We start from the raw sequence: 23,730 nt of genomic DNA on the forward strand, positions 1-23,730 counted from the left end.
GTGTATATTTGTATCTGTGTGTGTGTATATATGTGTGTGTGAGAGAGAAAGATTGTATGCATGCGTGCTGTGCATGTGTGTGTGTGTGTGTGTGTGTGTGTGTGTACACATGCGTGTGTGTGCATGTGTGCATGCGTATCTGTGTGTGCCATAACCCATGTGGAAAGATTTTTAGGCGGGAGGGACTTTTCCATCTCTGGTCTCCCTGGTTACATCTATCTTTCTCTGTCTCTTTTCCCATTTATCAGACAACACATCCACTCTTTACTCACCACCTTTACAGAGGTCATGGCAAACACCTGGCCTTCTATTTGAGCCTTTGAGCCATACAAGTCATACAGAGATGACCCCAGGATGACCCCCGTCAACACCTTTTCTCTCTCTGGCTTTTGTGCATTACAATTGACAGTAGGGCCATGAGCTCTACTAAGAAACAGACATGTACTGTAGAGACCGGCCCTCAGTGTTTTCCTGTCCAAGTCCAGGCTTGTAAGGGTCCGCACACTTGGCAGAGCTCCCTCAGCAGTGGGCTGGGCTGCAGGCAGGCCCCCATCCCCGGACCTCAGAGCACATTGATTGATTTTCTTCAGTTCCTCCTTGGAAACATGAAATCTCTCTCCTATCACATGTGTTGAGTATCAGTTGAGTGCCTCTGAGTCTAACCGAGTGCGGACATGATAACCACCTTAAATTGTACTGCGCCTCAAGGTTAAGGGGTTGCCTGGGGAATCTGCAAGTCTACGGTAAATCTCTGAGCTAGGCGGTGTTGGAGAGAAGTGGCTTAGCGGAGCATTTTTCTCTTAAAGGGATATCCCCAACCATGTACCACTGCCTTTTTCTGCCTGCCTGCCAAGCCATACAACCTGTAGGGCAGCCATTTTGTACTCATATCTTTGCCATCACCACACCCCTCACTAGTGGATTGAGAACTGCACTAATTTGCTGTGCTCTGGTTAGTGAATCAAGTACAGCTACGATACAGTTCTATTTTGACTCTATTTACATGTCAAGGTGCTTTGCTAGGTCTGACTGTGTGATTGACTGTGGTTCACAGAGCTCGTTATCCTGCTCCTGCCGAGCTAAGATGTCTGCAGCAGTGGTGGCTGACCCAGCCAATTAGAGATGAGAATACTCTGTTTCTGGTCCAAATGTTTCCCTATGGGCTTAGCTAACCAGCTTAGTTCCTCACAATAAAGCCTTATGAATGGGATGAGCAGGTAAGAGCCAGGCTGCCACACACATCCCTGGGCTAATCATCTGTTGTCTTCTTAACCTGGCACACAATGCCAGCCTTTTATGGGGGCAGCGATAGCCTCGAGGTTAGAGACGCGGGCCTAGTGCCGATGGGGGGGGGTCAGCTCATATGCCTAATGAATGTTGAGGGATACATTAAAGTCTTGTAAAGTTCTAAACCATTTACTTGTTGTGTCTATTGTTTTAAAACAGATTTTTGATTAATCTCAGGTAATAGGATTTAGAGAGGGATTAAGATGAGGAGACATTTTAGGAATGGCCTCATCTGACGCTATGGATGCCTCAGATTTAACTTCTCATTTCAGCGTTACATCCAAACAAACAAACGAAGTCTGAAGGAGCGCTGCACCAAGCAACACAACATTATGTAGCGCTCTCACCACAAATCCTCACTCTCCTGAAGATGTCCACTGTACACTAGCCCTCGGGACGCTTTTTGCTCACTCAACAATGAAATGCACAGCATTGGGGGACGATGAACTGCCATTTTAGGATGCACACAAACGATTGCCTTCTCCCGTAACAAAACATAGAAGAGAGAGGTGCAGTGGCCTGTGGTCAAAGAAAGTAGCAGAAGACACTTTCGGTTGCTGTACAGATCCTTTTCTCTTGTTTCAGTCTCATCTTAATGACGAGAAGCACACACCCATATTCATTTAGAAACCAAACCTAGAGATAGATCAGTAGACCTGGAAGGGACGTGTTTAAGAATGATAAACACACTGACACTCACACTGGAAGAGCGTAAGTGAGTGAGTGAGTGACGCACATGCTCCTTCTCTCCCTGTGAAATCTCCAAAGGCTGCCTGCCACAAAACAATGACTGGAGCAGATATGATCACCACAACAACGGCTAACCCTATTTCAGACTTATCGGGCTGCATGGGGGCGCTGCGGCTACTATGATAATTGGAGTTTCCTCTGTCAGTCAGTCAGTTAGTCAGTCAGTCATGCCTAAGAGAGGCTCCAGGATCTATCTCCTCTGATTGCTGTCTTTAGTTCCCCCTTCACAATGGCACTCGGCTAACGAGCATGTTGTAGTCAGGCTCATATCTGAGGCCATTGAAGATGATGACTGTGATATAATCCCACATTACCCTCATCGTTCATTATCGGGCTGCATGGGGGCGCTGCGGCTACTATGATAATTGGAGTTTCCTCTGTCAGTCAGTCAGTTAGTCAGTCAGTCATGCCTAAGAGAGGCTCCAGGATCTATCTCATCTGATTGCTGTCTTTAGTTCCCCCTTTACAATGGCACTCGGCTAACGAGCATGTTGTAGTCAGGCTCATATCTGAGGCCATTGAAGATGATGACTGTGATATAATCCCACATTACCCTCATCGTTCATTAGCGGATGACAGAACTAATGCTAGAGCTGCAGAATGAATCCAGCCAGCCAGCAGGAGATGGTACTGATTGATTGACTCAACCACATTATTCTTATTATTATCTTAGACTGTTTAAGTCAATCTGTGCCAAAGCTAATGAGATAAGAGATGCATTTGAAATTATTGCAAATAAAGGACTTTTAGTGTTTTGATTAAGGCTGACTGCAGAATGAACAGCGCTGTAAATGCTCTCTAATTCAATCATATTCTCTTCATGCAGCTGCCTGCTAGGTTGCTAACATCCTGATGTGAGTGTTAGGTTATGTTCTCTCTGTTGTGATATGTTTATGTGTTGTGGTTGGAAGCTGAAAGGGGCATGCTTGGAGGGGGAGCGACTCTGCCACTCCGTCTGAAGACGTGTCTCCTGAGGTCAGGGAAAGTGCCAGGGTTTGTGCATCACTGTGGTTCTCTCTCCCCATGTTCCTCACAGTGTATGGATCTACGCTGGTATGCTTTCCCTCGTTTCTTTTATCTTTTTTTTCTTTTTCAATTATTGAGTACATGACCGTGCTCTTGCTCCACAGAAACATTACTTCACTTTTACGGAGACATGAGTTGACAACAGGCCTGGGATTAGGAGCCCCTCCCTGAACAACACAGTCTACTTGAGTCACACTTGTTTTTGGATAGAACTATAAAACAGATCTGTCTCTCTCCAGCAGAGTACTGTGGTAATACGTGTGTGTGTGCATGTGTGTCTGTGTGTGAGGAGAGATGGGCCAGTTTTGTTATCGGTATGTTACACTGTAGTGGGTTGGGTGGATAAATGTGCTCCATGCATGTGTGAGTGTAATCATACTGATTCCTCTGTTGATCTGAGCCAGATGCTAAATGAGGCTCCTCACTGGGATGGGATCGGTGTGTGTTTTACTCTCCAGCTGTATCTGACTCCACTGACCCACGAATGACATAACAGAAGGATGGACCGCCTACAGCAGAGACAGAGAGCTGGAGAATGAAGAGAGGCAGAATGAGTGAGAGAAAGAAGGAGAGCAAACTAGAACAGAAGTTGGAGTTGGAGGGATAAAAGTGAGAGATAAGGAGAGAGAGAGAGAGAGAGAGAGAGAGAGAGAGAGAGAGAGAGAGAGAGAGTGACACCATGAGTCAGTGTCCTGAGGGTAACTCTCTCCTCCCTCTCGCGCCTTCACTGATCCTGGGATCCTCTGTTATTTTCTCTCCTCTTGTTATCATGGTTGCGGAGCCGCTAAGCCTGTCACTCTTCTGCTGACTGCTGCTAATCATGAACCTGAGAGGAGCAAGGTCATCCTTCCTCTGCAACTCTCCTGTGCTCTGTGGCACAGCAGGGAGGAGGGATGGGGGTAGCTTATGGTTGGTTAACTTTAATATGGATGCAGCTGTGACCGTGTGAGCTCACTGGCCCTTGACTGCTTTTAGATCAGCAGGCTCTGCAGATACTGTTATAGGTTGAGGCTCTAGCCTATCATAGGGCCTTGCACTCTATTAGATAATGTTGCTGCTGCTGTAGCCTACACCCTGTGCTGATTATATAAGTGAAGAGAATTCATTTACAGGGCTGGGGATGTGTGAAGTGGATAGCCTTTCCTATTCCTACACAGGCTCAATTCAGACACCATTTACTGTCTTGAGTTGCAGCTTGACCCGCATCACACCTACAGTACCACTGTCTGAGAGAGAGAGAGACACCAGTAGCTCAAGGTGCCCTGAGCCAATTTCTCCAGAAATTGCGAGGTTAGAAAGCAGTGGATGGATGACACCTTGGGGTCAGCATGACACCTCAGTGGAGTGATGGTGGGTGCAGAGGTCATTCAGGTGTATGTGTCCCAGCAGGCCTGGGGAGACAGAGGCCCCAGGTGTTTGACTGAGCACAGGGGATCTGAAGCTCTGACACCAACAGCCTGCCATTAATTACATGATGAAGTGTTGTGTTTGTGATTGGGCCTCACTGTGGCGTGGAGCTAGCATCTGTCTCACAGGGATGAGCACCACAGTGTTAAAGCCTGTTTCACAACACACACTGCTAGGTTAGTAAATGTATTGAGGCCAGCAAAGTACTCAGCCATATGGAGGAAAGGAATGTGTGTGTGTGTCCTCTGCATTACACACATTTGGGACTTTGCCATATTTTTATCTATTGAATAGTAAAAGATGCACACATCTAGAAGAAGGCTTTCGGCCAAATGGAGAAGATGCCTTGCTCAAGTGACATACTGTATGTAATGGTATATGGCAGTCGGATACTGAACCTCCGGACACCCTGCCTCGTCAGGGGAATCTTCATTATGTGGCATTCAGAAAACAGAATAAATGACCTCCCTGGAGAATTCCACATGCATGCAAGAGATGTGGAACCATAAGCTACATACTGTAGGTGTGTCTTTTGAAAACAGACCAATTAGGTGACTGTGAAATCTGTCTCTCTTTTACCCAGTGGCAGCTCTAGATTCCTGAGCCCTTCTCTCAGATGCTTTTGGGTGTGTGTGTGCGTGCGTGTGTGTTTGCGTGTGTGCTTGTGTGTGTGCTTGTGTGTGTGCATGCATGCGTGTGTGGACACTCGTGTGTGCCTCGGCAGTGAGGTGTTAGTTAAAGTGTGGAGGCTCTGAGTCAACCACCTCACTGCTCCTCCTCTGCCCTGAGATGCTACAGGCTCTACATAACCTGTATTGCTAATGCACTGTATTGCTAATGCACTGTATTGCTAATGCAAAAAAAAACAGCAAAGAAATGTTAAAGAATTCCTGGGGTTGACCTTCCATTTCTGAGTCACTCACTCATCTCCAACCAATATGAATATGAAAACCTTGTGTAATAAACAGGGACACAAATAGAGAGACTGACTGAAAAGCTGATCATTAAAGGAATCTATCTTTTTATGAATCATACCCCAATTGATATACCTTGAGATTATTCTGATTCCTTCAGTTACTTCCAATAGCGTGTACGGTAATGGAAACAATCACTGTAGGTAGATGTTAATGGGGAGAATGGAAGATACAGATACAGTTGACTGAGAAAGTAGTGGGAAGATGAAACACCACATAGTGTGGAGGAAATGGATAGGTACTGTGGCAGTACAGAGAGAGGCAGAGAGGGAGGGGGTAGAGATAAGTACAGCGAGAGAGGGGGGGGGGAGAGAGAGAAAGAGAGAGAGAGAGAGAGAGAGAGAGAGAGAGAGAGAGAGCTGGAAGAGCAGGGAATGTGAGGTGAAGTTCAATTCATTTGTCCTGGCTGGCTGCACTCACTACAAATGCCCCAGCATACAGGGCTGACAGGGTACTATGGAATCCTCCGAGTATACAACGGCTCTGTTATCTGTGAAGAGGAGGAATGAGGCTCATCTCTGACGTGACAACCTCACTAACACCATCTGACAGGACCGAGCAGGCCACAAAGATTGCACTGTATAGCCACGGGGTTGGTGTGTGCGGGTTTGATTGTGTGCGGTGTGCATTTGTGCGTGCATCCATGCGTGCATTTGTGTGTGTGTGTGTGTGTGTGTGTGTGTGTGTGTGTGTGTGCATGCAAACAGCAGGAGCCTCTCAATAAAATAACAAAGTAACACATTAAGTACATATTAAGTTTAATCATTATCAGTCATATTCTAAGTACCGTAAGTTATTTGACATTTTGCTGAAGGGACATTATGCATTGCAAGTCATGAGACAATTTTGGTCTAGATTGTGGCCTGGTATTAACTTTATCCTTTGAAGTATTTTATGTTATCATTGCCTTAGTCTTCAGAGAGATGTCACATAATCGTATGGGATGTATTTTAGACTGTTTATATGGCCTGTTTCTTTGGCATTTCTCTGAGGGAAGACGTGCATGGACAACAACCAAATTCTGGGACAGTTTGGACTGGGGCTGGCAGATTGTGCCTCTGTTCCCCTGTGTCTGTCTGTGTGTCTGTGAGCCTGGACCAGCTGTGAATTTGCCCTCTTTTGATCGGAAGCGTGGCACGCACAACTTTTATCCTGAAAAGCTGCCCCCATAGGGATGGTAATTCCTAAAACATGTCACATGGCATGCAAAAGAAGAGTTGATTTATGGTAACATCAATCTTTAGGGGAAAAATAGGGGTCAAACTGAGTATGATGAGGATATTCCTAACAAGTAATGACAGGCGATTTACAATAGGCCGTAAACTATTTGAATAGTTTTAATGTTATGTTTTGACACTGGAGTTTGATGGTGTTTGCCATGACTTGTTTTGTTAGTTAGGTAGCCAAACATTACATGACCCATTCCACTATAAAAGTTTTTCTAAGAACACAAAATAAAATGTTGCAACAATTTGTAATTTTGGGATATGTTCATTTTGGCCATTGTTTGATGAACAAGGAGATAAGGTTGTAGATTATGCAGAAACTGTCCCATAGCTCATCTTTATTCTATTACTCTACTCTATACTACATCTCCTTTGCTATCACCAGCTATGTCTACTGTAGAGGGCTGTTTCTTTCTGAAAGGATGTATTAGTATTCATAGCCATGCATACAGAGTTGTGTTGAGTGGAGTTTTGTCCGCTCGGCAGAGAGTAGAGAGAGGGAACATGATGATTACTGAAGCTCAGCGCCAGTCGAGCCATTTCAAAGCCACTTCTCCCCCCACTGCCAGCCTGGAGACGAGGCTCACATCCAAGACACTGAAGATCTTGTCTCTTTTCTCTCTCTCTCCTCGTCATCTCTCTCTCTCCTCTCTTTCCTCTCTCTCTCCTCGTCATCTCTCTCTCCTCGTCATTTCTCTCTCTCCTCGTCATCTCTCTCTCTCCTCGTCATCTCTCTCTCTCCTCGTCATCTCTCTCTCTCCTCGTCATCTTCTCCGACACCCAGCAAACTTTCCTCTGCTTTCACAGGATGACTCTCAAGTTCTTGTCTCCTTTCAAACGTTGCGTGAACTTCCTCTGTTTTTACAAAGACATCAGGGGGTTGGTTAGAAGAAGCGCTATCTCCTGAGTTCTTGCATTGGGACCTAACAGTTCCTTTGGAGAATTAGTTGTGTTGGCCTATGCTTGGTTGTCATTGAAGCTGTGAGTGTCTAACAATTGTATGCATATTATATGAAACCTTGTTGTCAGTTGTATTGTGTAGATGAGGTGCATTCACAGGAGTGACTGATGGAAGGGGAAGGCATATTGTTTGACCTCTAACCTCTTGTTTGACCTCTAACCTCTTGAAACTGCACCTTTTGTACCCCTGTAGCTCAGTTGGTAGAGCATGGCGCTTGCAAGGCCAGGGTTGTGGGTTCGTGTCCCATGGGGGGCCAGTATGAAAATGTATGCACTCACTAACTGTAAGTCGCTCTGGATAAGAGCGTCTGCTAAATGACTAAAATGTAAAATGTTAATGTAATACCACTTTGTGTCTCTGTCTCTGTCTGCTCAGGGAAGGTTCTGAACACGGACCTGCGCCACTACCTCAGCCTGCAGTTCCAGAAGGGCTCGTTGGACCACAAGCTGCAGCAGGTCATCCGGGACAACCTCTACCTGCGCACCATTCCCTGTAAGTCTCCTCAACCCCTGCTCTGAAATGGCACCCTATGCGGACCCTGGTGAAATGTAGTGCACTATAGGTGACAGACACACCGCTCAGTGTCTCTCTCACATACTTGAAGATCGCCATGACAACACAAGCAAAGACATCCTCATAAACCCAGACGTTGCTCCAAATGGCAGTCTGTGATTACGGTCTTTTATACAAAAGCTTTTACTCTGAGTGGTGCAAGATATAAGTCAATCTGCAAATTAGCTTTAATCTGAATGACCTTTAGAGCCGTCAGTTAAGAGTACATGTAGAGGTGCTATCCTCTCCTCAATGGTCATAATAGCTGTGTTCTTAGAGTAGGAAAGGAATGTGGTTCTATTAGAAAAGACAATGAACATGCTGGAGAACAGAGATCTTATCTCCAAATTACTACATTATTATGTCATTATTACCACACACATTAAGTTGCAAAATTAAGAGCATAATATTTACCATTACATTTTTCCAAAGCAGAGTCTCTAAAAGAACAGTAACATGTTTGAATCCCACACACAGTCCCACTGTTCCTCAGGCTATGGCAGACAGTTCTGCATGGCACTGTCACAAACGCACATTGAAAGGCTCCCTGCTCTCCCCCAAAGGGCTGAAAGACGCTCTATATTATAGAGTGGGGAATCGCAGGCAGAAGTGTGAGATATTTCCAGGAAGTAAGCAGCTTACCTCTCATGTATATTTACATTTTTGGAGAGGACGAATATTTCTCCCTCTATCAGTCCCTTCTCTCAACCACTTGTCGATCATATGTGAGTTGAAGATTTCTGCCTTCTCTTGGGCAGTCAACGTACATCTGTTTGTGCCTGATTGTTTCTGTCTCCAGTCTATGCTCCTAGTTTGTCTTTCTTAACCTTACTTTACCTGGCGGAGTGAATACTGTTTCTCTGACTAAATTCTGAGATCTTTGTAAGAGACATGCCATTGCCTTGAATTACATGATCTTCCTGAGTTAGTCAGTGCAGTGCTGAATGTTTTATGCTGTGCTGTAATTCAGTTCACTGTGTCTTTCTGTTGGTGTGGTATTCTCCAGAGGCTAGTCTGGCTCTGCCAGATCTCTTAGGGGATGGACACAGAACCTTAGAACTCATCTCATGCCTCTACGGGACAATGGTTGCTAGCAGAATTAAATGACTATTTCAGGGCTATAGTCTTTTCTCTTCACACTTTTACAGTACCCCTTGTTTTATATTTCCTGCAGTCCACCCTCTATCAGCTACAGTGGCCTCACCGCATGACTGTGACTCCATAATTCCCTCTCTGAATTACTGTCTTAATGAGCGAGTGACTGAGACAGAAAGACTGAATGACATCATTCAATCTCCCTTACTCTCTCCATCTTTACCCCCTCTCATTCTCTCTGTTTCTAGCATTCCTGCCTTCCATTTGTCTCTTTCATTCACTCCCTCTCTATCATTCTCTCTCTTTTTCCCCTCTCTCTTTCTCTCTCCATATCCCTCCCACATATGATGTGTTAGCAATGCATTACTCTGGATCAAAAGTATTCTGTTTATAGCTAATATCACTCTGAATCCATTTTAAATCAATACACTGAAAATTAGCAATGTCAGAGATAAAGAATTCTGTGTTGTTGGTCAGAAACATCGATCTGTCTGTCCTTTGCTTTTGTGTATTACACAGTTCCTGTAAGGCCATGCTGTCCTTGTGCTTTTGATACCTTTCTAGCACTTTGGGTCGATAATGGAGACGATGCTCCATTATAAAAATCGAAACGTCACCCACTCCCCTTGGCGTGACCAGGGCACAGCAGCATTATGGTCTCTGAGAGGGCCATGAAAGATGGGACAATCAAGAGGAAGAGAGAGGGAGAGAGAGAGCGAGGGGGAGAGAGAGTGAGGGAGAGCGAGTGCTCGCAGGTCCTTACTGCGTGCCATGGTAATCCCTGAGTCTCCTTCATTGGGCCTCAGACTGCCTCCATGTCCTCTGGATGATAACAAAGGCACAGCAGGAAGCTGTTAAGAGCTCATAAGAGGACAAAGATAGGAGGCCGTCTCCAAGAGGCAAAAGGGCCCGGGGTCGCACTCAGTCCCAGGACGACTTCCCTTACACCAGAGAAGACAGCCTCCTGACCCCCCTCTCAGCTACACTAGCTTCCTCTGCTAGCTTATGTTTTCTTGGTGAAAGGGGAGTGCATTACTGCACCCCGCCAGTGTGTGGCATCAGTTAGTCTGTTGAAACTGGCTATCCTGATTGAGCTCTTGACGTAAAACCATTGAGTTTAGTTTTTGCGTGAATATAGTTCAGTACCACACTAAAGTAGGGTTGACATTGTATTCTGAGGTCATGGCCTTGAATTACATGATATTCCTGAATTCTGGCTTTAACGTAATACAGTTCTTTAATAAGACATTTTTGATATTCCTGCACACTTATTACATTTTTAGCTATAACCAATTTTCTAGCATTAAAGAAAGCTAATACTTGCAGTCAGGCATTACCGAAACATCAGAAGTTCAGAGTGTCTCATCTTCAAAGTAAGTGCTATGTCCACAAATGGACTGAGGCTCCTCGTTTTTGCAATGCTTTTTTCCCATTGTATTATTTGACAGCGAATGCAAGTGGCATTTTCAAGTGCCAACATGAAACAATGCAAAAAAATTCCATGTTATATTTCTGGCCCTCTTTTTCTAAGTGAAACCGCCTCTGATGTCCCTGCTATGGCGTGTGTCTTTGTCTGTGGCTGTGGCATCCATGCAAGCCAGGTCTTTAAAAAGTAGGACCGCAGTATATGAAAGGGAGAGATTATGAAAGACTTGATGGAGCGCCAATTTGGGTCCAAGGTAGACACATGTTCATGCATTCTCATTATCTCTGTCACACACACATACACACAGACACACACACACATTGCAAGAGTTCCAATGCTGAGGGAAAAGTGATTGCTTCCGATGAGTGTGACCATGTGAATGACTATGCATGATGGCAGGAAATGACTGTTCTCTTTGATAAAGCATTTATACATCTTCCTATTTCTCTTGTCTGCTAAATGAAATGCATTTAATTTATTAGCCCATCAGAGACATTTATTATCTGGGGAATTTGTTTGAAAATTCTGCTCACACAGCTCATTTGAAAGTAATCATAAATGAACTATTGACTGTGTCAGGATAATTATTTTCAAAGTCTGCTAAAATACTTTCTGCTTTCAAGTAGATACCAAACCCTCCAAGTAAATCATAGTTTGTCCTCGTTATGTTTCCCTCAACAGGTTGACAATGGAAGAATTACAGTAAAAGCAATATTGATGTGACATCTAGATGATGCTGCAGGCAAGATAGAGGCTTGGCAGGTAGCTGTGTACTCAGTAATTGGGCTATGGGGGGCATTTTCTGGTACCAAAGCTGTCATGGGGAGACAGAAACAGACATCCTGTTAATGAGAGAATGCTGTGAACTCCCTGATGCTCATATCACACTATCACCATGTCCTTTTCTTTTGGTTACATCATCTGAGATACCAGTGAGCCCTAAATAGGCCCTCCCTCCATATGTTTCCTACCTTTTGCATCAGTGTTCATGGGCTCATTCTGTATTAGGTTGTCGTTGCATTCTCATATGCTCATAGGTGTGTGTTTGCTTGTGTGATTGACAGGCACCACACGGCTGCCAAGAGAAGGGGAGGTGCCGGGGGTGGACTACAACTTCATCAGCGTGGGAGACTTCCGTATCCTGGAGGAGAGTGGCCTTCTGCTGGAGAGTGGAACCTACGATGGTGAGGACTCACTAAGGAAGCTTTCAATAATTAATTGATCAGTAAGCTTAGTAGTCAATTGGTAAATGAGTTGGAGCTGGCAATAGTGAATTGCATTGACATAGGCTAAATGGATTGGTCAAGGAAACATGATTAAGAGGCTTGTTAGAACTGAAACCTTCGATCACAAGGATGCAAGGATACTCAAGAGCCCTTGAGCTGCTCAAACCATTAAGAGTTATTTTAGTCTGTAGAGCAGCAATGTGTTGATGGGCTGGCCCACCTGATCACCACTCTCAGTAGATCATCTGTAGATCTTTCAACCTGCTGAACCCTGCCTGACCAGCTGGCACCACTACTGCAGAGGCAGAGGAGGAGTTATCTAGGGTTTACTCATGTGATGATGGCCCTCTCCACCTATGAGGGGAGGCTGTGTTCATCGCATGCTTCCAAAAACTACTGGCAGCTACTGGATATCTTTATGTGGGTTTCCATCCTTGGGGTATCCTCTCAGACAAAAGAGGAGTCCTCTTCTTTATGAGGGAAAATCTGCTTCATTTTTGCTTCAGTGGTGACACACTGAACTTGGCTCATGTGTGAACTCCTGTACTGAAAGTAACCATAGCAAATGCTGTTATAGCCGGGGATGATAGTTCATATAGTCACTTAAAGGAGAATACAAATATGTTTTATTTGTAGGGTTGTTGACACAAGGAAGGCTGTTTCTGGGTTTTCCTGATACTCTATTTAGTCCATCACAGTTGAATGAGTTCTTATCAGTTGTTTTACTTTAGTTATACTACAATGGCACATTAAGTACTCACCCTGTATTATGGGGTTGAATAGTCTCAGAGTATTTGTGTCATGAAGGGATTGGAGCTGGGGATTTTTCTCACATTGTTCAATGATTATGGCAATAACATGATAATCTCCTCTCTTTAAGCTCAGTCTTTCATACACCAAATCCCAGCTGCCTGCTGTGGAATCAGAATGGAATGGACTCAGTCTTTGAATGTTAGAGGCGCACCTCTGGTCTAGTGGTTGGCCCACATCACTTATCCTTCTCTGCAGTGTCTCTCCTATTGCCTCTCATTTATATTCCCTGTGATGGAGAGTTTAAAGATGAAGTCAAATCCTCATCTGGAGTAAGAGTCTTACCAAGCAGCAGCACAGTTTCTATGAAGGGGTTTGGCACTGGCAGGTCCTGGCTGTTGACAGTCTTCTGAGCCCTCTGATGTAATGTCATTCCAGATGCTCCCTGAGGTTCCCTTTGCTGTCAGTCAACTCACAGCTGACAGACAGCAGGTCAACACTGACACCTCCTCACACACACTTTGAGCAAATCCCATCCCTGTTGGCATGGGGAAAAGACAGAATTGAGATCACATACAGTAAGAAAGGAGCTGCAGGTTTCAGGAGCTGCCAAGTCAAGGGACAGCCACCCGCGACTGTGAGCTGCCCTTCATCTCTCAGCTGCAGCCGGACCTGTGGGTTTTTCTGCACCTTTACAGGCAGCCAGATAACACACGGCACAGAATGACGTTTAGCTGGGCTGCAGTAAAGCACACATTCTGAATGATTTGATTAGGCTAGAGAGAGAGAGAAGAGGGGGAGAGAGCCAGGTATAGATTTATAGGACTTCAGCCGAGCACCCAGAGTCAGCTTTTCAATGGCAAGCTCTCAAGTCTGTACACTAGCAGTGTTTGACTGGGTGCAGATGTGTGTATTGACTTTCCAGGGCTCTAGGCTGCACTTTGCTGTCCATTGAAGGCTCTGATAGTGGTAGGTCCTCGACAGAAACATGTTTGGCATTTCGATCAAAAAGGACCCATGAGCACCAACATGTGAAGGTCATAGGAGCATATCATATTGGGTGTCTAATTTACATTTTAGTCATTTAGCAGACACTCTTATCCAGAGCAACTTACAATAAGTAGTGAGTGCATAAATTTTTGTACTGGTCCCCCGTGGGAATTGAACCCACAACCTTGGTGTTGCAAGCACCACGCTCTACCAACTGAGCCACAAGGGAATGCTAAGAGGCTATATTTTGGGGTAATTAAGGCATAGATTCATTTTTCAACCATTTTCCATCTTAAAAATTAGGCATAAGTAAAGGCTTTGATTTCTGGATAAAAATATGCAAAAGTGGCCTTAGAAAACATCTATCAGAAAAAGTCTTAAAAGGTATCAGAAATACATCAAAACACAATAATGTTGATGGCAAGACTACTGCCAACTAATATCAACACTTATATTTAGTGTTAGAGAAATTGTTTAGCTGCTGGAAGTTTAAGAAATATTGCTTTGTGCCTTGTAATTCCGCTAACAAAAACCTACAAATCTTTAAGATATTTTCTAATATCTCTCCTTCATGGGGAGGGAAGATAATGAAAGCTTACAGAAGTAACAAAACCAGATTTTGTTTATGAATTATTAAGTGATTCAAACTCGTAATTCTGTTACCAAATTGATAACGGAATTACCAAAAAAATCTGTAACGGAATTACTGCAAATAAATTGGCTGCAATGGGAAATCATAATAGTCACAAACCACAGTTGGGTCAACTGCTACTGTCCTCCCTCCCACTGGCATACTGTTATGTTCAGCTGAAAACTGTTTTCTTTCTCTTTCTGTCATCTGGTGGTCAAACCATGAGTGTTAAAACAGTCTGGACAACCCCTCCCTCTCTCTCTCCACCTCTCTCTCACTCTCCAGTTAATGTCACCTCTCCCAGCTCTTACTGGCACCTACCCATGAGCCCCCTCTCCTTCCATTTACTTTAACCAGCATCCTCAACCACTGAGCACCGACTGAAACCGGACATCCATGAACGTTGAAAAGTAGTTGAAATTTGGTCAGTCCACACTGGCCTTGGTGTTAACGTCCACGGACAGACCAGACTGGACTAAATCTGAACCTATCATAGACGTATGTTTCACAAGTTTGGATAGCACATTACAGTACACTACAGTACAGTGCAGTGAGTAGAGCACAGTAGAGTACAGTGCAATACAGTAATACATTACAATACAGTACAATAAAGTACAGTACAGTAAAGAAAAGTATAGTATACTAGAGTAGAGTACAGTACAGTTTATTGTACTGTACTCTACTGTACTGAACTATACTCTACTTTACTGTACTTAACTCTACTGTACTGAACTCTACTCTACCCTACTCTACTCTGCTGTGCTGTAGTGTACTGCCCTGTACTCTACTCTGCTGTGCTGTAGTGTACTGCCCTGTACTCTACTGTGCTGTGCTGTACTCTGCTGTGCTGTGTCCTGTGATGTCCAAACTTGTGAAACTTGAGGAGAATTACTCTCATATCCATAATTATGCATTTCTGTGTAGTAAAGATCAGGGACCCATGATGTAATTCCGTTACCGGGTTTAAATCCACTTTGCTTACTGTAGTTCAATAACCAAAATTGATTTTTTCAAACTCAAGGTGCCATATCTGTATCTTAGTCCATGCCGCTCTGTCATTACTTGTCCATGTATGTATATATTCTTAAATCCCATTCCTTACTAGTTTTGTGTGTATTGGGTATATGTTGTGAAATTGTTAGATATTACTTGTTAGATATTACTGCACTGTCAGAGCTAGAAGCACAAGCATTTCGCTACATTTCGCTACATTTTCAGTGGAAATTATTCGAAGTTGTACTTGTGCATAGAGTTGTATGGCTCGTTAAACTTTTGGCATACATTTTAAAGTAATAAAACTGAGTCAAAGTGTAATTCCATTACCATGGAATTGCCCTACTGGCACAGAGCTGTTGTCTCCTTGCACGATGAGTAAACTCAGTACAGCACTGGAAGTCATTTGATAGTGGAATGGGATTCTTTCTATTTATATGCGCTTGAACTGCATCCTATTTTGCCATATAGAGTATACTGAGTGAGTGTGTGAAAAATAAACAAGACCCAGTTCTGCTGGAATAGCCTGCTGTATTCGAGCCCTCTAGTTTATTTTATGTCCTACTTTAAATGCCCATACATTTGACTTCCCAACTGACTTTTAGAGTAGGTTGTAACCATATTACTCTTCAATGTGATCCTTAGCTAATCTTAATGGTGTTTCGAATAGCTCATTAGCTAGCTTGCAACCCTGCTCTCTGGCTGATTTGTGCTGCTGTGCCAGACAGTCAGAGAACTAGCACTATTGTCCTCTCTCTCTTCCCTTACTTCCTGTCATCCCTGACCCTGTTAACCCCCCACCTCCACACAGACCACACAGGCCCACCCAGTGCAGTGCCAGACCTGCCCTGTCCAGTGAACTGAGGCCTCTCCCCTCTCCCAGGCGGTGCTGCTGGGATCCAGTTTGTGCCAGGGTGGCCCACAGGGTCCCAGGTTTCATGACACAGCCACCTGTGCCAGGCTCTGAGAGGGAGTCTGTCTGGGCTCAGTCCTCACTCCGGCTCTGCTCTTCTGTGTGGTTCAGGTCTGGTCAGGTGGCACAACACAAGGACAGCTGCCCAGAAATGAACAACGCACATATTTTGGCGCTGCTGACATCACTGTTACCAGGAAATGTAAAAGTCTGTCTAATTTAAGTTCTTCTCAAATGTATTTGGGGCACGGAATCCTACTGTGTTCATGATTCTGATTCCTATGAGAACATATGGGCCTAGAGCAGGGATCATCAACCACAATAGATTCAGCCGCGGGCCGATCATTTCTTGAGTGGATGGTCAGGGGGCCGGAGCATAATTACAAGTAATTTGTAGATTGCAAATTGACCGCAAGAAGCCCAAACAGATATACTTAATAATAATCATTTTAAACTTTGCTTAAATTTGTATACGATCACATACACTGAGTGTACAAAACATTAAGAACACCTTCCTAATATTGAGTTGCACCACCCTCTTTTGCCCTCAGAACATCCTCAATTCGTCGGGGCATGGACTCCTCAAGGTGTCGAAAGCATTCCACAGGGATGCTGGCCCATGTTGACTTCTACTACTATACCCAGTTCAAAGGCACTTAAATCTTTCGTCTTGCCCATTCACCCTCTGAAAGGCACACATACACAATCCATGTCTCAATTGTCTCAAGGCTTAAAAGCCCTTCTTTAACCTGTGTCCTCCCCTTCATCTACACTGATTGAAGTGTATCAAGTGACATCAATAAGGGATCATAGCTTTCACCTGGATTCACCTGGTCAGTCTATGTCATGGAAAGAGGAGGTGTTCTTAATGTTTTCTACACTCAGTGTATATCTCTCTATTATGCTTGTGAATACTTTCGAACACATCTCCAAAATTAAAATCACTTGGAGCTGATTTGCTGGTGTTTTTACAGTCTTTTATGTCCAACAATAAAAATGTAAATATAAAAATGTATTATAATTGTTTTGCTCAGAAAACCTAGCTGGCTGCCAATTGGGAAACCCTGGCCTAGAGAATTAAGTGGGTTGAGTACATGAAATCAGTGGACTGATGTCCAGCATGTACTGTGGCTGTTTCGGACTCCTGCGCTTTGCCTTGGTGCATTTGGCCAGGCGTACATCCGTGTAAGGTCCTGTATACATTGAAGTCTGTCCGTGTCTATTAGTTAAATCCACCATCGTGAAATTGTTTATGCACTGCTATATGAGAGATGTTTCTCATCAACATGACATTTGCATTGTTTATGTCAAACAAGCCACCCCCTCTCCTTGTCAGCTTATAGAACAGTTTAATATGACAAATAATAGCAGAAATCTCCTCTGACTTGGCGCTTTCACACACCTTCACTTGTCTGACACACATTTACCAGGGGCCCAGAGATGTGTTTGTAATTAATCCATATGCTATAGCGTCTGGCTAATGAATGTCAGCGTGGAAGGAGACAGACGAGGATTAGCTAGGTGGTCCCCAATCTCTCCCTGCTACCGCTGTGCCACCAGGGTTAATGAAGCCATCTCTGACAAACTGCTGTGAGGGAGATGAGCCCAGCTGCATTAAGTCACTTTACCATACAATTTAGGATTACTGTCGTAAACCCGGTTCCCTGATAATAGGAGTGAGATGTATCACATTGGGATTCACTCAGAATCACTAATCGGGGAAGAACCAATCACACACATCTGTTGAGACAGACAGGTTGAGTGGCGAGTGAGCCCCTCCCCCTATTCCCTGTTTTTGTTTATTAGTCTTTTATTAGAGAATGTGAAACAATGTGTCTGTTTGATGCTTTTCATTAACTCATGCATAGCTATTCTTTATATGGCCTAAAATAAATGTGTTCATATAGGCAGAATATTATTTATAGGCTATAGCATACTGAATTTTTACCAGTTATGAAAATAAAAAATGAAATGTGGAAAAAGGCCAACATTTGGACATTTCAATTAAAAAAGACTGTCACATGACTATAGAAATTACAACGTGCGGCCTCCCGAGTGGCGCAGTGGTCTAAGGCACTGCATCGCAGTAGCTCAGTGTTGCCAACTTAGCGACTTTGTCGCTATATTTTGCGAGTTTTCAGACCCCTCTAGCAACACATTTTCAAAAAAGCGACTAGCGACAAATCTAGCGACTTTTTCTGGTGTTATTGGAAACTTTTGGAGACTCTGACGTGAAAGCACGTATCGTTCTTACTCTTCCCAACGAGCAGTGGGTGCTTTGTTACCCCTGTCCCAAAGCACTCACAGGCGGCCCAGTCCTCGCGCAGCAGTCCCACCCAGCTTCAGTCAGAGCAGCAGATGTTCACCCCTCCGCGTTCAGACTGCAAATGAATCGCGCATGCGGGAAGCCGCCGCTGGCTTACATTCAGGGCGGGATGTAAATGTAGGGTGTTTTTTACTCACTTTTTGTCTCTCCCACGACGTTATTCCTCTCTCCTACAGCATCCATCACAATTACATGCACATGGCAAATTATGCAAATTAGGTGATGACGTCATTTAGCGACTTCTAGCGACTTTTAGGACAGCCAATAGCTACTTTCCATACTGAGGAGTTGGCAACACTGCAGTAGCTGCGATGCAGTGCCTTAGACCACTGCGTCCAGGCTCTGTCGCAGCTGGCCGCGACCGGGAGACCCATTGGGCGGCGCACAATTGGCCCAGCGCCGTCCAGGGTAGGGGAGGGTTTGGCCGGCAGGGATGTTCTTGTCCCATCGCGCACTAGCAACTCCTGTGGCAGGCCGGGCGCAGTGCATGCTGACACGGTCGCCAGGTGTACGGTGTTTCCTCCGGCACATTGGTGCGGCTGGCTTCCGGGTTAAGCGGGCAGTGCGGCTTGGTTGGGTTGTGTTTCGGAGGACGCACGACTCTCGACCTTCGCCTCTCCCATGTCTGTACGGGAGTTGCAGCGATGGGACAAGACTATAATTACCAATTGGATGCCACGAAATTGGGGAGAAAAAGGGGATAAAATACAAAGAAAAGAAAGAAATGGAAACGTGATTTTAGAGACAGAAAGTAACAATAGCATATGATTAAAGGGTTAGGCTATACTGGGCTCTCACCATCATCATCATTATCATTATTCACATCATTCTAATTAAATCAAGTCACAATTATCAACTTTGGTATTAACATTAGTGAGCAGGCTTTCCGAGTGAGGAGAGCCTACCAACTGAAAACGTCTGAAAAACGAAAATGATTATGAAATTCGGACCACAGAAATCCAATGTTTAACAAGTCTAATAAGTTCATTTAATATAGGACAACATCACAAAATCAATTTGGCCTATGTTGTTTCATTTAGTCTCATTATGATATTGTAAATGTAGGCTATTTCAAAAGAACGGAATACCAAATTTTGACATGACTGTATAGGCTATTATACTAAAGATATATCTGAGATTCAACTTTAAGGCAAGGGCATCTTTTAAAACTATTTTGATACTCACCTCATGTCTTGATAATATGAATGAGAATGTAGTCCATTTTGTTTTGAAATCAGTATTTGTCCATCTCTCCCATTGTTCCCATTTTCAAAAAATATATATGCATGAGCGATTCACAAGACTATAACATTGGAATGTTGTAAAGTGCTGCCCTACCCTGGCTAGCGAGGACACTCAGGTGAAGCCATTGAATAAAATGAATTACAAGGAAATAAAGCTTTTTAGCTTTTGAACCCGTTTTTTTATGCTACAGTATAGGCCTTCATTTTTAGCATGTATAGTTTGAACTATACTTTCCGTAACATATGAGACATCAAAACATTTTAGAAAAACCTTGTGTGCTATATATCATAACAGCTGTTCACTTTACTGTTATTCTGAAAATTATTTTCTCAATCAGCTGATGATTGTTGAAACAGGGTTCAAGTTCAATGCCTAATTTCACAGATAAATGCTTATTATACTGACAGGCAATCATCACTGCCATTAATACAAGGAACGAAAAGTATTTTAACTAGTAAAACGTTATTAGAATGTATAAAAAAAGACGGTTCTAGTTTTAGGAGGTCATACTTAAATATAAAATAATAATAGGCACATAAACTAAGGAAGACTATTTAAGTCTTTTATTATCTTAAGATTCTCACCAAGACAGGCAGATATTCCAGACAGACCAACGGTACAGTAGGCTATACATTGCACAAGAAGAGTATAGAATATTTTAAGACATTTAAGAGAGTGAATTGATTGGTCCAATTGATTACCATTGAAACTATCCTCTTTGAACTACCAGATCTGAATAAATGGGTTGGATGGATGGCTTCGATAGTCCAGCAATTGAATTGCAAGTCGTTCATATGCTAATAATCCAAATATTCTACTTAAAAAGATCTTGCACTGCTACCCTCAGAATTCATTATTCTTAGAGGAGGTCAGAACAAGCTGCAATGGAACCCACATTTTTCCTCTCTGTGCATGGAAAGAATATCCTGGTGCAGGAAGGCTACACCGATGGGAACGACAGACTGCAAATAGGTCCTTCTGGAAGTGAACCGAATATGATGTTTCCAATGCCGAGGTCGCATAACCTTCACTGATGGGGTTATCTGAAAGTTATCTGGAGAATACAACCATATCTCGGACAATGCTCGGATTCGGATCCGAAAGGTGACGATGAATGGCCTGAAGGAGAAAAGCCTGGAGACCCAGGGCGAAACCGACCAAGTTGTGGTAACACGGTTTGTCTGCGTCTATTTGAGAAGAAAATACATTCTTTAAAACATAAACACATTGTAGAAACTAGATATAGGCCTAGATATTAGATATAGTATAGGCTGTTTTTAGCCTTCAGCCTTTATATAACCATATGAACTAATTTATATACAATATTCTGCCCATATGAACAAATTTATATAGGCTACAATATTCTGCCCATATGAACACATTCATTTTAGACCATAACTGAACCAATTTCTGTAGGCTATATATACAATATTCTGCCCATACGAACGAATGTATATACAATATTTATAACCATATGTGATTTAATGAAAAGCAGTGAACATACACATTGTTTCACATTCTTTAATAACAGACTCATAAAGACAATCACATAATAGGCTAAAGCTCACTTCACAGCTTCCCCAGCGGAAGGAGTTCGCTTCTGCTGCAGTATTCGCGGTAAAATGTAACACGTTGCGGCGGTGCTTCGGCCTCCGACAGACATGTGTGATTGGTTCTTCCATGATGAGTGATTCTGAGCGAATCCCCATGTGATACATCAAAATGAGTATTTGAAAGATAACTGTAGCTACTAGCATGCTGCGGGTGAGGGTACTGTAGCTGACTAGTGGTGGCTATTTAGCAGCCTGATGGCCTGGGGGTAGAAGCTCTTGGCCAGTTTTTGCCATGATGCTCCTGTACTGTCCGCGTCTTAGTGATGGAAGCGGGGAGATTGCTGTACCAGGCTGTGAAGTTTGGGAACCCCTGCTGTAGAACACTGTGTGGGCCCTCCGGGACAGGCCAAATTTCTTCAACATCCTGAGGATGAAGAGTCGCTGTTGTGCCTTCTTCACCACGGTGTGTGTCTGTGTGGTTTGACCATTTCAGCTGCTAGGAGATGTGTACGCCGATGAACTTTAATTTTTGGACCGTCTCCATGGCAGCCCCGTTGATGAGAATAGAGTTCCAGTCTGGTTCATTCTGAAGTCCACAATCAGCTCCTTTGTTTTGCTGACGTTGAGGGAGAGGTTGTTTACCTTGATTGGTGGCTCGCGGCAATAATCTGAAAGAATATGTTTTGTTTTCCTCAGTCAGCTGAATTCATAGAACCATGGTTACATGAATAACATTAGCTGATGCGACAAACTGAGCGGTTAAAGCGGTTTATAGGTCTGGAACCAACAGGAACCTGAACAGTCTATGACTTGGGTGGCTGGAGTCTTTGACAATTTTTTGGGCCTTCCTCTGACACCGCCTAGTGACTCTATGCACACACACTGAACACTACCCACACACTCACACATACTTACGCTGACACCCCAACACACATATACACACCCCAACACACACATACACTTTTTTGTACTAACTCTCCTGCACTGACTCTATCCACACACGTACACTGACACCCCAACACACACATAAAACGTACACACATGCATACTGACGCCACACACACACAAACACACAAACACTCTCAGACTTTCACACTCACCACATACGCTGCTACTGTCTATTATCTATCCTGTTGCCTAGTCACTTTACCCCTACCTACAGTTGAAGTCGGAAGTTTATATACACTTAGGTTGGAATCATTAAAACTCGTTTTCCAACAACTCCACAAATGTCTTGTTAACAAACTATAGTTTTGGCAAGTCGGTTAGGACATCTACTTTGTGTATGACAAAAGTAATTTTCCAACAATTGTTTACAGACAGATTATTTCACTCACAATTCATTGTATCACAATTCCAGTGGGTCAGAAGTTTACATACACTAAGTTGACTGTGCTTTTAAACAGCTTGGAAAATTCCAGAAAATGATGTCATGGCTTTAGAAGCTTCTGATAGGCCGAATTGCTGCAAATAAACCACTACTAAAGGACACCAATAAGAAGAAGAGACTTGCTTGGGCCAAGAAACACGAGCAATGGACATTAGACCAGTGGAAATGTGTCCTTTGGTCTGGAGTCTTTGAGATTTGAGATTTCTGGTTCAAACCGCTGTGGCTTTGTGAGACGCGGTGTGGGTGAACGGATGATCTCCGCATGTTTATTTCCCACCATAAAGCATAGAGGAGGAGGTGTTATGGTGTGGGGGTGCTTTGCTGGTGACACTGTCTGTGATTTATTTAGGATTCAAGGCACACTTAACCAGCATGGCTACCACAGCATTCTGCAGCGATACGCCATCCCATCTGGTTTGGGCTTAGTGGGACTATCATTTGTTTTTCAACAGGACAATGACCCAACACACCTCTAGGCTCTGTAAGGGCTATTTTACCAAGAAGGAGAGTGATGGAGTGCTGCATCAGATGACCTGGCCTCCACAATCCCCCGACCTCAACCAAACTGAGATGGTTTGGGATGAGTCGGACTGCAGAGTGAAGGAAAAGCAGCCAACAAGTGCTCAGCATATGTGGGAACTCCTTCAAGACTGTTGGAAAAGCATTCCAGGTGAAGCTGGTTGAGAGAATGCCAAGAGTGTGCAAAGCTGTCAAAGAGTGGCTATTTGAAGAATCTCAAATATAAAATATATTTCTTTAACACTTTTTTGGTTATTACATGATTCCATATGTGTTATTTCATAGTTTTGATGTCATCACTATTATTCTACAATGTAGAAAATAGTAAAGATAAAGAAAAATCCTTGAATGAGTAGGTGTGTCCAAACTTTCGACCGGTAGTGTATCTTTATCTTTAACTCTGCATTGTTGGAAAAGGACCCGTAAGTAAATTTAGTCTACCCATGTTGTTTACGAAGCATGTGACAAATACAATTTTATTTGATAAGAT

General features: G+C 43.6%; 1 protein-coding gene across 1 annotated transcript in view; it reads left to right on the forward strand.

Moving 5' to 3' along the window:
• Positions 1–23,730, forward strand: part of LOC311133973 (membrane-associated guanylate kinase, WW and PDZ domain-containing protein 3-like) — a gene marked incomplete at its 3' end in the record, with an annotated part of 156,031 nt that overhangs the window by 102,613 nt on the left and 29,688 nt on the right. The window contains exons 2-3 of the mRNA XM_084167599.1: positions 8,007–8,123; positions 11,769–11,888. Coding sequence (XP_084023725.1) covers positions 8,007–8,123; positions 11,769–11,888 — 237 coding nt within the window. The remainder of the gene's footprint in view (positions 1–8,006; positions 8,124–11,768; positions 11,889–23,730) is intronic.

Source organism: Coregonus lavaretus (genome assembly GCF_964263955.1).
Source record: "Coregonus lavaretus genome assembly, chromosome: 8".
NCBI lineage: Eukaryota > Metazoa > Chordata > Actinopteri > Salmoniformes > Salmonidae > Coregonus > Coregonus lavaretus.